Source organism: Salvelinus alpinus, chromosome 1 (genome assembly GCF_045679555.1).
Source record: "Salvelinus alpinus chromosome 1, SLU_Salpinus.1, whole genome shotgun sequence".
Classification (NCBI taxonomy): domain Eukaryota; kingdom Metazoa; phylum Chordata; class Actinopteri; order Salmoniformes; family Salmonidae; genus Salvelinus; species Salvelinus alpinus.
In genome coordinates, this window is record NC_092086.1 from 65853286 (window position 1) to 65869127 (window position 15842).

The 15842-nt window shown below is 42.2% G+C and overlaps 1 protein-coding gene across 2 annotated transcripts in view; it reads left to right on the plus strand.

Moving 5' to 3' along the window:
• The first annotated feature begins 2654 nt into the window (after positions 1 to 2654).
• Positions 2655 to 15842, plus strand: part of LOC139583485 (neuronal vesicle trafficking-associated protein 2-like) — a 38101-nt gene continuing 24913 nt past the window's right edge. The window contains exons 1-3 of one of the 2 annotated variants that reach the window (XM_071414621.1): positions 2655 to 3461; positions 3848 to 4014; positions 14825 to 14941. In XM_071414621.1, the coding sequence (XP_071270722.1) occupies positions 3886 to 4014; positions 14825 to 14941 (246 nt within the window). In that variant the 5' untranslated portion in view covers positions 2655 to 3461; positions 3848 to 3885. The remainder of the gene's footprint in view (positions 3462 to 3847; positions 4015 to 14824; positions 14942 to 15842) is intronic. The other variant, XM_071414631.1, reaches the window with a different exon arrangement.

The window sequence follows — 15842 nt, forward strand, 5'->3', positions numbered from 1 at the left end:
GAAGTTCAAATGTATGCAGATGATACAGTGATATATGTGCATGCAAAGAGCAAACAACAAGCTGCACAAGAACTCACTACTGTAATGGTCCAGGTTACAAAGTGGCTCAGTGACTCGTGTTTGCATCTCAATGTGAAAAAAACTGTTTGCATGTTCTTCACAAAGAGGGCAACAGATGCTACTGAGCCAGATGTCTATGTGTCAGGGGAGAAGCTCCAGGTGGTATCTGATTTTAAGTACCTTGGCATCGTACTTGATTCCAACCTCTCTTTTAAAAAGCATGTGAAATGGGTAATTCAAATAACCAAATTCAACCTAGTTAATTTCCGATTTATACGAAATTGTTTGACTACAGAGGTAGCAAAACTGTACTTCAAATTTCAAATTTACATTTACATTTAAGTCATTTAGCAGACGCTCTTATCCAGAGCGACTTACAAATTGGTGCATTCACCTTATGATATCCAGTGGAACAACCACTTTACAATAGTGCATCTAACTCTTTTAAGGGGGGGGGTTAGAAGGATTACTTTATCCTATCCTAGGTATTCCTTAAAGAGGTGGGGTTTCAGGTGTCTCCGGAAGGTGGTGATTGACTCCGCTGACCTGGCGTCGTGAGGGAGTTTGTTCCACCATTGGGGTGCCAGAGCAGCGAACAGTTTTGACTGGGCTGAGTGGGAACTGTACTTCCTCAGAGGTAGGGAGGCGAGCAGGCCAGAGGTGGATGAACGCAGTGCCCTTGTTTGGGTGTAGGGCCTGATCAGAGCCTGAAGGTACGGAGGTGCCGTTCCCCTCACAGCTCCGTAGGCAAGCACCATGGTCTTGATGGTGATCTATGATACTCCCCCACTTAATATACTGCTTGACTAGTTGGGCCCAAGCTTGCTGTACAACAGTAAGACCTATTCAGTCTGTCTACAAACAGGCTCTCAAAGTGCTTGATAGGAAGCCCAATAGCCATCATCACTGTCACATCCTCAGAAAGCATGAGCTCCTGAGTTGGGAAAATCTTGTGCAATACACCGATGCATGTCTTGTATTCAAGATCCTAAATGGCTTGGCTCCCCCTCCACTCAGAATTTTTGTTAAACAGAAAACCCAAACATATGGCAGCAGATCCACAAGGTCTGCCATGAGAGGTGACTGTATAGTTCCCCTAAGGAAAAGCACCTCTAAATCCGCTTTCTCTGCGAGAGCTTCCCATGTCTGGAATACACTGCTATCAGACACACATAACTGCACCACATATCACACTTTCACAAAATGCTGAAGACATGGCTAAAGGTCAATCAGATTTGTGAACATGGTCCCTAGCTGTGTGTTGCCGCTTTCCATGTCTGTTGTCTGTAACTTGTGAGGTGTGGAAACACTTTGTTGCTTTTATGAATTTTGTCTTGCTGCTTTTTGTTCTATGTTGCTCTGTCTGTATGCTACGTCTTGCTTGTCCTATGTTGCTATGTCTTGCTTGTTCTATGTTGCTATTGTCTATATTGTAATTGTTTTTAATAACCTGCCCAGGGACTGCGGTTGAAAATTAGCCGGCTGGCTAAAACCGGCACTTTTACTGAAACGTTGATTAATGTGCACTGTCCCTGTAAAAATAAAAATAAACTCAACTCAACTCAACCATGCATGTGCGTTTAGAAAAATTATGACATTGTCCAAAAAAAAGGGGGGGTGGGGAATTTGTACACCCACATCAAGTGTCATTATTAAAAGAAACCTCTTTTTCAATTCTACTTGTTTTCAATTGTACTTGTTTTCATACATATTTTCCATACTTTCTGTAATGATTCATGAAGTCTATTTAATTATTTTCAAAAGGCACATATATGGTTCTTGGATGCATCCACTATTTATATCTACAGTACAACAAGTACACTGAGCGTACAAAACATTCAGAACACCTGCTCTTTCCATGACATAAACTCACTAGATTAATCCAGGTGAAAGCTATAATCCCTTATTGATGCCACTTGTTAAATCCACTTCAATCAGAGTAGATGAAGGGGAGGAGACAGGTTAAATAAGTATTTTTAAGCCTTGAGACAATTGAGACATGGATTGTGTACGTGTGCCATTCAGAGGGTGAACGGGCAAGTCAAACGATTTATATAAGTGCCTTTGAACGGGGTATGGTAGAAGGTGCCAGGCGCACCGGTTTGTGTCAAGAACTGCAACGCTGCTGGGTTTTTCCACGCTCAACAGTTTCCTGAATGTATCAAGAATGGTCCACCACCCAAAGGACATCCAGCCAAGTTGACACAACTGTGGGAAGTATTGGAGTCAACATGGGCCAGCATCCCTGTGGAACGCTTTGGACACCTTGTAGAGTCCATGCCCTGATGAATTGAGGCTATTCTGAGGGCAAAAGTTTGTTTCTCAAGGTAAGGGACAAATGGAGCTAGGGTTAGGGTTATGTTTGAGGTTAGCATTACAGCTGTAATAATAACGGCAAACCCTAACCCTAAAAGGGTATAGCAATGGCCCTACAGCTGTAATGCTAAGCACAAACCTAACTCTAACCATAACCCGCCCATAGGTCTCCCCCACCCCAGCTCCCAATTCCACCTTTTTTACTTGTTCATACAGTGGATTGATGGGATGGATGCATGTTTTCCTGTATATTTGCACCCTCTTGTGGTGTTTAGTGAAACAGATTTTGGTATTGATGGCCAGATTAAACAGGTGGAAAATACCGCCCTTTAATATAACGTACATACAGACAAATAAAAACATAGGCTAACACTTTCAATGCACTAGATTTATATTTGATGATGGACAGATCATTGTCTTTCTCATCGGATTATCTTTTCCATTAATTGTGGCGTAGGGGCTATTGTAAATCGCTCTGGATAAGAGCGTCTGCTAAATGACTTAAATGTAATGTAAATGTATAGCTGGATATACAAAACAGATGGCTTGGGACGTGGACCTATCTTGACATTAAATAACTTTTGATGTCTCAAAACATGCGTCGAATTTGGACTTTGAAGTCCATTAATGTCCCTTTTTACCGTCTTGCCGTCTTCCTTCTTTACCTAGCCTATATAGCCTCTAGTGGATAGACTATTATGCAGAGGGAGAGACACAGACACGGCACAGTTCTAACTTTAAGTCTCTAGGTGGCGATAAAGACTAAAAAAATACATCTGAATGCGGTTTGTGGTCCTTTTTAAGTCACGCATAACAAATGTGCGATTTCATTCAAAAATCCCTCTAGCGGCGCCAGATGCAAGCATAAAGTGAGGAGGCAGTGTTTGGAATTGGGTTCTGGGTTGCTTACGGAGCCCGCTAGTCTCTGCAGGGATCGGGCTGTCTAGTTTCCTGCATCAGCATCGCTGAGTTTTGATTGCAACTACGCCCGGTCTGCCTTCACGCATCTGCTCCTTGCATCCTGTCTTTGATATAACAAAACAGCAGACGAAGAAACGAAAAGGACTTATACAAGTGCGTCCATCGTAAGTAGATGTTTTTGTTTGAGATCTTTTGTTTTTGGCCGATAAGAATGGCGAAGTAGGCTAGGCTACTGCAGGTGCATCCCTATGCACAGTTAGCCTATGAACGAACATAGGATTTATTTTGACGCCTGCTCTATGGCGTTTGAAAATGGGATTTTCCACCTTTTTTTTTTACCCCCAATATTTAATTTATCCAATATTTAGGAAATTAAAACGCGGTTTCAGAGCGTTTTATTAGACTGTAAAAAAGTATTATAAAGGTAAAGTTTAAATCCAATGAATGTAATGTCCAAAGAAAAAACACTGATTTGCGTTCTCAGTAGATGTTTTATTGTTTGATAAATTAGACATGTACAATTAACTAACAGTGTCTGTCATATTTACAGCATCTGCTTGAGAAGTGCACTATTTTCTATTGGTAAAGATGGTTAAACTGGGGAGTAATCTACAAGACAAAGGCGCTAAACCCGTCAGTGTGGAGGATGGCTTCCAAAACGTGCCGCTCATCACCCCTCTGGATGTCGGTAATCTCCAGTATGGAGCCCCAGACAAGGTAAAATGGACTGTCTCTCTGCTGAGATTTCCTCTGATTCACACACACTCCTTGATTTATGGCCAAAGCCATAACAAATAAAACAGCAAACCCATCTCTTTGTCATCTCAATTGCCCTGTTGCCTCCTTTGTTTAAAGCCCAGATTAAAGAAGCCCTTTTTGGTTTATAACTGGGATGCACATCATCCATTCTAGGAAACCAGCAAACATGTCATCCCTAATTTACTTTGACAAGGGGTTTTATTTTTGAACCAGACTGCTGCATCTTATTACACAGAATGATTAATGAATTGACTAAAGCCATATAACAGTTTAGACGATTACAGTTCCAGCGCTGCCTCGCTGAACTGAATATGTTAATATGATTGATATGAGTGATGATAGTTCTACTAGTTTAATAATGCACATAATTTAATCTTACTTTGAAGTGATTTTCAATCAAAACAGCTCCATATGATCAAAGTAGTTAAAAAAAAAATATTCCATAGGAGTGAAGGACAGGTCCTTTGTTGTGTTATCACAAGGCCCACAGTACCTGCTGGAGTCATTTCATGCATGTTTTACTTCAGGAGTGAATGCTGATATGCTGAAATGATGCTCCTCTGTGATTTATTTGTCAGCTCCCAGCTTATCGTAAGGCTTGTGTTTTGGCTTATTTGATCAGCAGCACAGAAGAACCCATGGCCCCATGCAGGCCGAACCTGTCACTCTGTAGTAAACATTAAGGGAAGAACCCTGACACCTTTGCAGAGTGGCGCTTCAGCCCTTGTCTTGGATTCTGCTGTCTTAACCATGCCTGCCCGAGGAGGAATTGGAGCACCATCCAGGATTTTCAATGGGTTGATACATGTTTTTTTTTAAAGATATACCATGCAGAGGGTCAGATAAGTACATATCTTGTGGTTGTTTGGAGATGGAGTTGTTGAAGTGGACTAGGTGCCATGCCAGTAGATTTCCCCAAGGTGGTTGGATAAATAGAAAAATGTAAAGACTATTTGGCATACAGCCTTGGTAAATACCAAAGATTTTGTTTTTTAATGCGGAATTATTGACATTTGAAACAGTACAGTTAAGGCTCATTTCATGACGTGTTTACAGTGGCCCTGTGTTTTCTGAACAGGGCAAATTACATGGCTCAAGAAACACAGGGAAATCAGATGGTTTGAATGGGCTACTTGGTTTGTCGTCTTTGAATATATGAAGAGTAGACCTCCTGATCTTGTCCACATTCTGATTGTGCCAACATTTTTAGACAAGTGTAGACAATCAAAAGATACATTGTGATCTGATTATGATCAGATCATCCTGCCCACCTCCGGAGGTAGTCAGGCAGGCATTGTGTCTGGATATCTTACAAGTGTAGATGGATCTGGACAGTAAAAACATTTTAATCATCATTATTCCACCCTCTAAAATCATTGACCTATGGCATCAATATGTGTCAAAATAAATATTATGAAAGAATGTCATATAACTTGCATATAGGGAGGGATGCGGATAAGATGGCAAACATACAATGTTTAGACGCATGTCTGAAAATGTGGCCACAATCACAATGTGAACAAGATCAGGAAACATTTGAACCGGGTATAAATTAGGCTACAGTCTCCAGATTCCACTCAAAGAACGGTCATTCTTGCATCCAGTTCATCCCTGTCAGAGATTGAGAGGTGGTCCATGCAGGCTCTCAGAGCTCTGGGGTCAGTGGTGTGAGTAGAGTGGGCACAGGGCGGTTTCGTTGGGCTACACATAAGGCATAGCTGTGGGAACAGTTCACATTCTGCTTTACGCAGATTCTATTTTCACCCTCATGTAAAATGCCTCCCAAGCCTGAGGTGATGCTAGAGTACCATGTTTTCTCAGAGGTTCTTGGCTGTATGAAAATAATGTCCCTGTATTACCTTTAAACATTTCTCAGATGAATGTATAAAAATATGTTTGAAATAGATGAAAAGGAAAGTCAACCATTACTCCCCCTCCGAATATTAGAGAGAGGCCTGGTATAGAGGGTATTTACACATTGTACCTTCAAAAATAACACTGTGGGAGGAGTTGTCAGTGAGCTACAGATGCTTTTATCGTTCTAAACACTGCTGGCTGTGGGACCAGGGCTACTGGGCAGCAGTGAGACAAACGTGCCTGATAAACACAATCCTCAGTAGGCCAGTGCTGAGGGATTGGGGAGGAATTAGCCTTGATCCCATCTGGACGGCCGGGGATGCGCCTAAAGGGGCACCAATATCTTGATTGGATGGACAGTGATTTCAGGGAAACTAGCAGAGCTTGACTATAAATAGTTGACCTGCGGAGTGTAGTGGAGAGTGGTACATGCAGCACTTTGAATAAATCATTTTCTTAAGAATTCAGCCTCCAGGCCGGGCCTTTTTGTGGCACTTCTTTCAAGAACAAGCTGCTGTTTGCCAAAGTGAACTGGATGACTTATCACTTGGCCCAGAGATCTGAGAGCCTGTTGGATGAGGGATTCCATGTTGTTACTTGTACAGTATAAATTAGTCAATATATAACTGCAGTGCTTTTTAGCAAAGCGAACACATCAAAACATCAACAAGAATATAGCATATGTAAAGAGCATATTTGGGTGCTTTGTATCTTGGTATTCTTCCTTTGGAGTTTCCATTTCACCTCGTCACTCCTGGTAGCAGTGATGCAGTGATTCATGTGCATTATTCAGACAAGAAGTCAGGGGATACGTCCCAAATGGCAGCCTATTCCTTATTTGGTGCACTACTTTTGACCAAGCCATCCCCTGATACTGCCTGGTATAGAGATCCTGGATGGAAAAAGTATTGCACCATTGAGAGCATCTTGACTGGCTGCTTCACCGCTTGGTATGGCAACTGCTTGGCATCTGACTGCAAGGCGCTACAGAGGGTAGTGCATACAGCCCAGTACAACGCTAGGGCCGAACACCCTGCCATCCAGGATCTCTATACCAGGCGGTATCAGCCACCCAAGTCATAGACTATTCTCGCTGCTACCGCATGGCAAGCGGTACCGTTGCACCAAGTCTGGAACCAACAGGACCCTGAACAGCTTCTACCCCCAAGCCATAAGACTGCTAAATAGGTTGTTACATAGTCCGGGCAGCTATTGGTTAATCCTCTGCATTGACCTTTTATTTATTAATTTTTTTAATTTTTAACCCCTTTTCTCCCCAATTTTCGTGGTATCCAATCACTAGTAATTACTATCTTGTCTCATCGCTACAACTCCCGTACGGGCTCGGGAGAGACGAAGGTCGAAAGCCACGTGTCCTCCGAAGCACAACCCAACCAAGCCGCACTGCTTCTTAACACAGCGCGCCTCCAACCCGGAAGCCAGCCGCACCAATGTGTCGGAGGAAACACCGTGCACCTGTCCCCCTTGGTTAGCGCGCACTGCGCCCGGCCCGCCACAGGAGGTGCTGGAGCGCGATGAGACAAGGATATCCCTACCGGCCAAACCCTCCCTAACCCGGACGACGCTAGGCCAATTGTGCGTCGCCCCACGGACCTCCCGGTCGCGGCCGGCTGCGACAGAGCCTGGGCGCGAACCCAGAGACTCTGGTGGCGCAGCTAGCACTGCGATGCAGTGCCCTAGACCACTGCGCCACCCGGGAGGCCCTGCATTGACCTTTTTTGCACCAACTTTTTTGACTCATCACATCAATGGGTTGATACTACTTAAAACTTTGTTTCTATTGAACATGCCATACTAATAAAGGCATTTTAATTAATTATATGAAGAATGCCTTGGTCCTCCTTTCTTTTTGATGACCAATTTACCCCTTTTACCAAAGAGCACCTTCTGTCTACCAAAATGTACTATTGTGTACCTTAGTAGCGCTTCCCTTCCTTCTCTTTCTATGGGTTGATACACGCCTCTGAATGTTTTTTAAAGATATACCATGCAGAGGGTCAGATAAGTACATATTTTGTGGTTGTTTGGAGATGGAGTTGTTGAAGTGGACTAGGTGCCATGCCAGTAGATTTCCCCAAGGTGGTTGGATAAATAGAAAAATGTAAAGACTATTTGGCATACAGCCTTGGTAAATACCAAAGATTTTGTTTTTTAATGCGGAATTATTGACATTTGAAACAGTACAGTTAAGGCTCATTTCATGACGTGTTTACAGTGGTCCTGTGTTTGCTGAACAGCGCAAATTACATGGTTCAAGAAACACAAGGAAATCAGATGATTTGAATGGGCTACTTGTTTTGTCATCTTTGAATATATGAAGAGTAGACCTCACTAGCTCCTTTTATACCTGGTTCGAACATGCAACCTTTGTCCTGATCTTGTCCACATTCTGATTGTGCCAACATTTTTAGACAAGTGTAGACAATCAAAAGATACATTGTGATCTGATTGTGATCAGGTAGTCAGGCAGGCATTGTGTCTGGATATCACTGGGGCCAAGCTCCTTGCCATCCAGGACCTCTATACCAGGCGGTATCAGAGGATGACCCAGCCACCCAAGTCATAGACTATTCTCTCTGCTACCGCATGGCAAGCGGTACCGTTGCACCAAGTCTGGAACCAACAGGACCCTGAACAGCTTCTACCCCCCCAAGCCATAAGACTGCTAAATAGTTTGTTACATAGTCCGGGCAGCTATTGGTTAACCCTCTGCATTGACCTTTTTTGCACTAACTTTTTTTGACACATCACATACGCATCTGCTACTGTTTATTATCTATCCCGTTGCTTAGTCACTTTATCCCTACCTACAGTGTCTTCTGGAAGTAATCAGACCCCTTGACCTTTTCCACATTTTGTTAGGTTACAGCCTTATTCTAAAATTGATTAAGTTGTTTTCCCCCCCCCTCTTCGATCTACACACAATACCCCATTATGGCAAAGCAAAACCAGTTTTTTAGACATTTTTGCTAATGTATTAAAAAAAAGAGAAAAAAAAGAAGACATTTACATAAGTATTCAGACCCTTTATTCAGTTCTTTGTTGAAGCACCTTTGGCATCGATTACAGCCTCGAGACTTCTTGGGTATGACGCTACTGTACAAGCTTGGCACACCTGTATTTCTAATGTGTCCTGAACTTGTCCACATTATGATTGTGGCCACATTTTCAGACATGCGTCTTCTCTACAGATTCTCTCAAGCTCTGTCAGGTTGGATGGGGAACATTTCTGCATAGCTATTTTCAGGTTTCTCCAGAGATGTTCGATCGGGTTCAAGTCCGGGCTCTGGTTGGGCCACTCAAGGACATTCAGAGACTTGTCCCGAGGCCACTCCTGCATTGTCTTGGCTGTGTGCTTAGGGTTGTTGTCCTGTTGGAAAGTGAACCTTCACCCCGGTCTGAGGTCCTGAGCGCTCTGGAGCAGGTTTTCATCAAGGATCTCTCTGTGCTCCGCTCTGTTAGTCTTTGCCTCGATCCTGACTAGCCTCCCAGTCCCTCCCTCTGAAAAACATCCACACAGCATGATGCTGCCACCACCATGCTTCACCGTAGGGATGGTGCCAGGTTTCCCCCAAACGTGTGTGCTGCAGATGGTTATCCTTCTGGAAGGTTATCCCATCTCCACAGAGGAACTCTGAATCTCTGTCAGAGTGATCTCCCCCGATTGCTCAGTTTGACTGGGAAGCCAGCTTTAGGAAGAGTCTTGGTGGTTCCAAACTTCTTCTATTTAAGAATGATGAAGGCGACTGTGTTCTTGGGAACCTTCAATGCTGCAGAAACGTTTTGGTACCCTTCCCCAGATCTGTGCCTCAACACAATCCTGTCTCGGAGCTCTACGGACAATTCCTTTGACCTCATGGCTTCATTTTTGTTTTGACATGCACTGTCAACTGTGGGACCGTATATGGACATGTATGTGCCTTTTCCAAATCATGTCCAATCATTTGTTGTACATCTCAAAGATGATCAATGGAAACAGGATGCACCTGAGCTCAATTTTGAGTCTCATAGCAAAGGGTCTGAATACATCTGTAAATAAGCAATTTTTTAATTAATAAAACAATGGGGGGAAAAAAGGTCTGAACCTGTTTTTTGCTTTGTCATTAGGGGCTGTTGTGTGTAGATTTAGAATAAGGCTGTAACGAGTGGTGATTTTAACATGTAAATATTGGTGGGGCAAATTTTTTTTAAATAAAAGTGGGATGCATGCCAGCAAAGCTACTACACAACACAACACTAAACAATGCATTAATTGCACTATAACGGTGACTAACGGTTACATAAAACTGTCCCAACAGCAGACCAAACCTCTTACCACTGCTACATCTGGCTACCAGCGGAGCCTTGTCTGGCAGCAAAACAGTTAATTCAGCCTCATATACTGCCTTTAAAAAAAATATGGCTGACTTGCTTAATCAAATGTGGTTTCTAATGAGGGGATGACAATCGGATAAAAGGCAATCTGTAATTTCAATTAAGACATTAATGAGCGAGCTAGGACGGACGTAGTCAATATAACTATTTGTTTAGCACTTTTGAAATGTACAGCGACAGAATTCAGAACATGGGCCGTTCTTAGTGTTCTCCCTGTACATCAAATGTACACCAAGTCAGAACCGTAGGATAAATAAAGGGGCATATAAGCAGACAATGAAAGCTCTTAAAATCTTTGATTACATTTCTCTAAAACAGGTTATAGGCTACACCAAGTCAGAACAGTAGGCAAAATTAAGAGGGGTAAATAGACCAAATTATTAGGGTGAGGCACATGGGCTACTAACATCTTACTACACAACACACTTAATATTACTTTCATAGCTAAAGTATACATATCCCCCTGGCATATTACATCATTTATGCAGCAGCATACAATACATTTTTGAACTCACCTTGTTGTGCTGCGCTCACTTGAACAGGAAGATGGGTGCAGCGGTCCTTCGTGGGCAAATTTTGTCATCAAAGTCTGGCATTCTCTGGATTTATGGTGCTTTCAAAACAACTGGGAACTTGAAAAAAAACAAGGTTGAATAATGATGTCGTTGATCTTCAGGTCATGGCTCTAGAAAGAGGCCGGATTTACAATTCTGAGTTGGATGACCGTTCAAAATGTATTTTCCGACTTCCCAGTTGTCTTGAACTTACTGAAGTCAAGTTTTCGCAGTTCCGAGTTAAGTTGTTTTGCGCACGGCACAAATCATGCTTCATTGACAGCGTGGCCAATGTTGAATGTTAATCATTTTAAACTTGAAAAGGAGCCCCTTAATCCCAGATTTGGAACCACACAGCCACTGTCACTGATTCCTTCCAAATCACTCATTGTTGAATTTGCGATTTCCAACTCGTTGTGTAATATTTATGTCCGATGGCCGTTGAGCACCGATGCGTTTTATCTATAATTTCTCTTCATTATTTCTCTTCATATGACAAGGATTAAAAAGGATTTGCCAGTAGATTGTCGACTTGATTCATGATGATGACTGCTAGCTAAGATTTTGAAAGTATGATGTTGACATGATCAGCCCAATCAAAGCTACTGTACATATAACGTGATTTAACATCATTTTATCTGTGGCCAATGACCCTGAGCCTTCTTGGATTGGCTCTTCTAATGTAACTCTATAGCAGCACCCAAGGGGCTCGAATCACGGCGCAACGCTCCGTATTTTCTGCTGGCTTGCCCCACCACCACAGAAAGCACTGAGATTGTCTGAAACACTTGCATTTTGGAGCTGCCTTCCTCAAGAAAACAAAAAAAGAGACCGTGTTTGAATGCGGCTTTATTAACTCAATGATACAGTTGAAGTCGGAAGTTTACATACAGTTAGGTTGGAGTCATTAAAACTCGTTTTTCAATCACTCCACAAATTTCTTGTTAACAAACTATAGTTTTGGCAAGTCGGTTCTACTTTGTGCATGACACAAGTAATTTTTTCAACAACTGTTTACAGACAGATTATTTCATTTATAATTCACTGTATCACAATTCCAGTGGGTCAGAAGTTTACATACGCTAAGTTGACTGTGCCTTTAAAAAGCTTGGAAAATTCCAGAAAATTATGTCATGCTTTAGAAGCTTCTGATAGGCTAATTGACTTCTTTTGAGTCAATTGGAGGTGTATTTGTGGATGTATTTCAAGGCCTACCTTCAAACTCAGTTCCTCTTTGCTTGACATCATGGGAAAATCAAAAGAAATCAGCCAAGACCTCAAAAGAAATTGAAGACCTCCACAAGTCTGGTTCATCCTTGGGAGCAATTTCCAAATGCTTGAAGGTACCACGTTCATCTGTACAAACAATAGTACGCAAGTATAAACACCATGGGACCTTGCAGCCGACATACCGCTCAGGAAGGAGTCGCGTTCTGTCTCCTAGAGATGAACGTACTCTGGTGCGAAAAGTGCAAATCAATCCCAGAACAACAGCAAAGGACCTTATGAAGATGCTGGAGGAAACAAGTACAAAAGTATCTATATCCACAGTAAAACGAGTCCTATATCAACATAACCTGAAAGGGCGCTCAGCAAGGAAGAAGCCACTGCTCCAAAACCGCTATAAAAAAGCCAGACTATGGTTTGCAACTGCACACGGGGACAAAGATTGTACATTTTGGAGAAATGTCCTCTGGTATGATGAAACAAATATAGAACTGTTTGGCCATAATGACCATCGTTATGTTTGGAGGAAAAAGGGGGAGGCTTGCAAGCCGAAGAACACCATCCCAACCATGAAGCACAGGAGTGGCAGTATCATGTTGTGGCGGTGCTTTGCTGCAGGAGGGACTGGTGCACTTCACAAAATAGATGGCACCATGAGGGAGGAAAGTTGTGGCTATATTGAAGCAACATCTCAAGACAGGAAGTTAAAGCTTGGTCGCAAATGGGTCTTCCAAATGGACAATGACCCCAAGCATACTTCCAAAGTTGTGGCAAAATGGCTTAAGGACAACAAAGTCAAGGTATTGGAGTGGCCATCACAAAGCCCTGACCTCAATCCTATAGAAAATTTGTGGGCAGAACTGAAAGCATGTGTGAGCAAGGAGGCCTGAAAGAAATACAAGCTGAAATAAATCATTCTCTCTACTATTATTCTGACATTTCACATTTCTTAAAATAAAGTGGTGATCCTAACTGACCTGAGACAGGGAATTTTTACCAGGATTAAATGTCAGGAATTGTGAAACTGAGTTTAAATGTATTTGGCTAAGGTGTATGTAAACTTCCGACTTCAACTGTATATACTTAATTTACATTGTTTGCAAACTGATATGTGGCAGACATTAATGCCAAAATAACATGCAAAACAGGCAAGCCCACCCAAAAATATTTATACACTACTGGTCAAAAGTTTTAGAACACCTACTCATATGAGGGTTTTTCTTTATTTTTACTATTTTATACATTGTAGAATAGCATCAGCATCAACTTCCGGTAAACAGGCGAAGTGCTAGTACGCTCAACTGAAAGGGATACCGTTCATTTACAGTATACTAAAATGAACTAAAAGTATATAGAAGGTAGTATATATTCATTATGTATGCAGTATACAATGTGTTAGTATGGGTATTCGAACACAGCTCTTGTCTTTTTATGGGGCCCACGTCATAAGAACTATATTCAAATGTTTGTTGTTTTATTGTGTGTAGCAATGTCACAGAACATTTTAATTAATTGAGACAATAAAGCCTTTTCATTGTTAAAATAGGCCTATGATTGATTTATTTTTCTCCAAAAAATGAATACTCTTGCAAGTATTCAAATACTAACGTCCGTTTGGATATTTGAATAACCGTGCCCATCCTTTTATTATTAGCCATTTTGATCCATGTAAATCATAATGCAAATTACAGTCCCTTTTGATTATATGACTCAGGAGAAGCTCCTAGTACTTCCATTGACTAGAATTTACCTACCTGGGGAAACTGCAGGTCCTCACCCGAGGGCAGCCTACACATTGCTTTTATCTATGAATGAGAAATGAAATGACAGTGGTAATGATAACAGGGTCTCTCAAATAATAAACGGGGCGCATGGAGAGAAAAATGGGTGCAGACAGCCTGGTAATTCAGGGGGAAAATTAAATGTCAAAGTGATCGGGAGGGAGTCGGAGGCTGTAATTGCAGTAGCCGAGTCTCTTCTTGGAGACTTCAGGATAATATAATGCCATTCATTCCAGATTGTGAGGTGGAGAGAGGAGCTACCAGGGGTTTGTGGAAGGCGCAATTATTTTGGAAATGTATTCCTTGATCCATCATTACTGGAAGTGCTAGCGTCACTCAGTTCCTGTGATTTTTTTTTTTTGTCAAGTTAGAGAGGTTCAGGTGAATAGTGTCTAATAGCTGAGAGAAACAGTACAGTGACCTGTAGAAGTGATAAGGAACCGGCAGTACAAACTGCTGAATTCATCAGTCATTTACCGCATAGTACTTTCTGCCGACACCTTAGGTGTGACATTCATACAAGCAGCTAAATGAGCCTCACACTTGCACATTTTGTATCTCTCTCTCTCTCCCCCCCCTCTGTATTTTGACTGCAATTCTGAGGCAATTTCAGTGAAGAATAGCAGAGTGACATTACTAGGACAGACCTCTGCTTAACCAGCTCTCTGTTCTTCTACATCATGTTAAAAGAGTTGATTGGTTCTGATTGGCGGGCATCATACGGGACAGTGCCTAAAATAGCCACCCCCTGACAGTTGCTTGGCAGAGGTTTTAGTTTTTCTCTCTGCCTTTGCCCTTTTTATATATATATATATATATATATAACACAGTGATGATGTAACAGTAAGACTTTGGTATGATGGCTTATGGCTGTGTCTAACTGAAGTTCAGCCAACCCATTAGTGATAATGTGCTGTGTCACTGTAACCGACTATTGGTGTCCTCTCCCTGCAGGTGGTGGTGAAGACACGGACTGAGTACCAAACGGACCAGAAGAAAACCAAGCTGAAGGTGCCCAAGGTGGAGGAGTTCACCATCAGCTTCACTGATGGAGTATCAGAGAGAATCAAGGTACTAGGAAAGTTTATTTCTTAATTCACTGAGACATACCAACTATTCCCTCAGCGCTAAGATGTGCTAAACAGCTACGTTGTTGCCGGAGGAGGCTGGTGGGAGGAGCTATAGGAGGATGGGCTCGTTGTAATGGCTGGAATGGAATTCATGGAATGGCATCCAACACGTCAACCATATGGAAACCACATGTTTGACTCAGTTCCATGAATTCCATTCCAGCCATTACAATGAGCCCATCCTCCTATAGCTCCTCCCACCAGCCCCCCCTGGTTGCGGCTAGCGTTTTCAGTATTATAATTTTTGGGAAAGCGTCAACTTCATTGGATCCGGATGTTAGTTTAATTTCTTAGGTGCTCTACGGGAAACAAAATGGTAATGTGGTTGTCATGGTAACCAGACCTCATGCATAAACTCATGAGAATCTCTAATACTTGAGCTAGCAAGCTTGTACTGAATGCCTGTATGAATATTACAGTGTGCGATCCACAGCACCTGAGTAAATTCTGGCTGTGTCGTCTGAATTTCTCACATTATTTACATACAAATTAGATATCCAGGATGATATTCAAACCAAGATGCACTACTATCTTACCCAGAGCAGCTCTGTCTCGAACAGTGAGTGGAGACCCAGAGCATAGAGTGAAATGGATTGACCTCATCCGTAATTTAACACACCCTCTGCTTTGATGAGTGTCAATAGCAGTGGTCATTGTCCCCTCCACACCTCAAATCAAAGAGCTGCAATTCCTTATACAGTCGATGAGAGTGAGGGCTATAACCATTTGGTACTGTTACATTTTGATGGAAGAGCGGTTTCTGCAGAGTGTTTGACTATAATTCATGTGAGATGGAGGAAGAACAGAGAGAGGGGAAGTTTGGCTTTGCCGTTAAAGGTCAT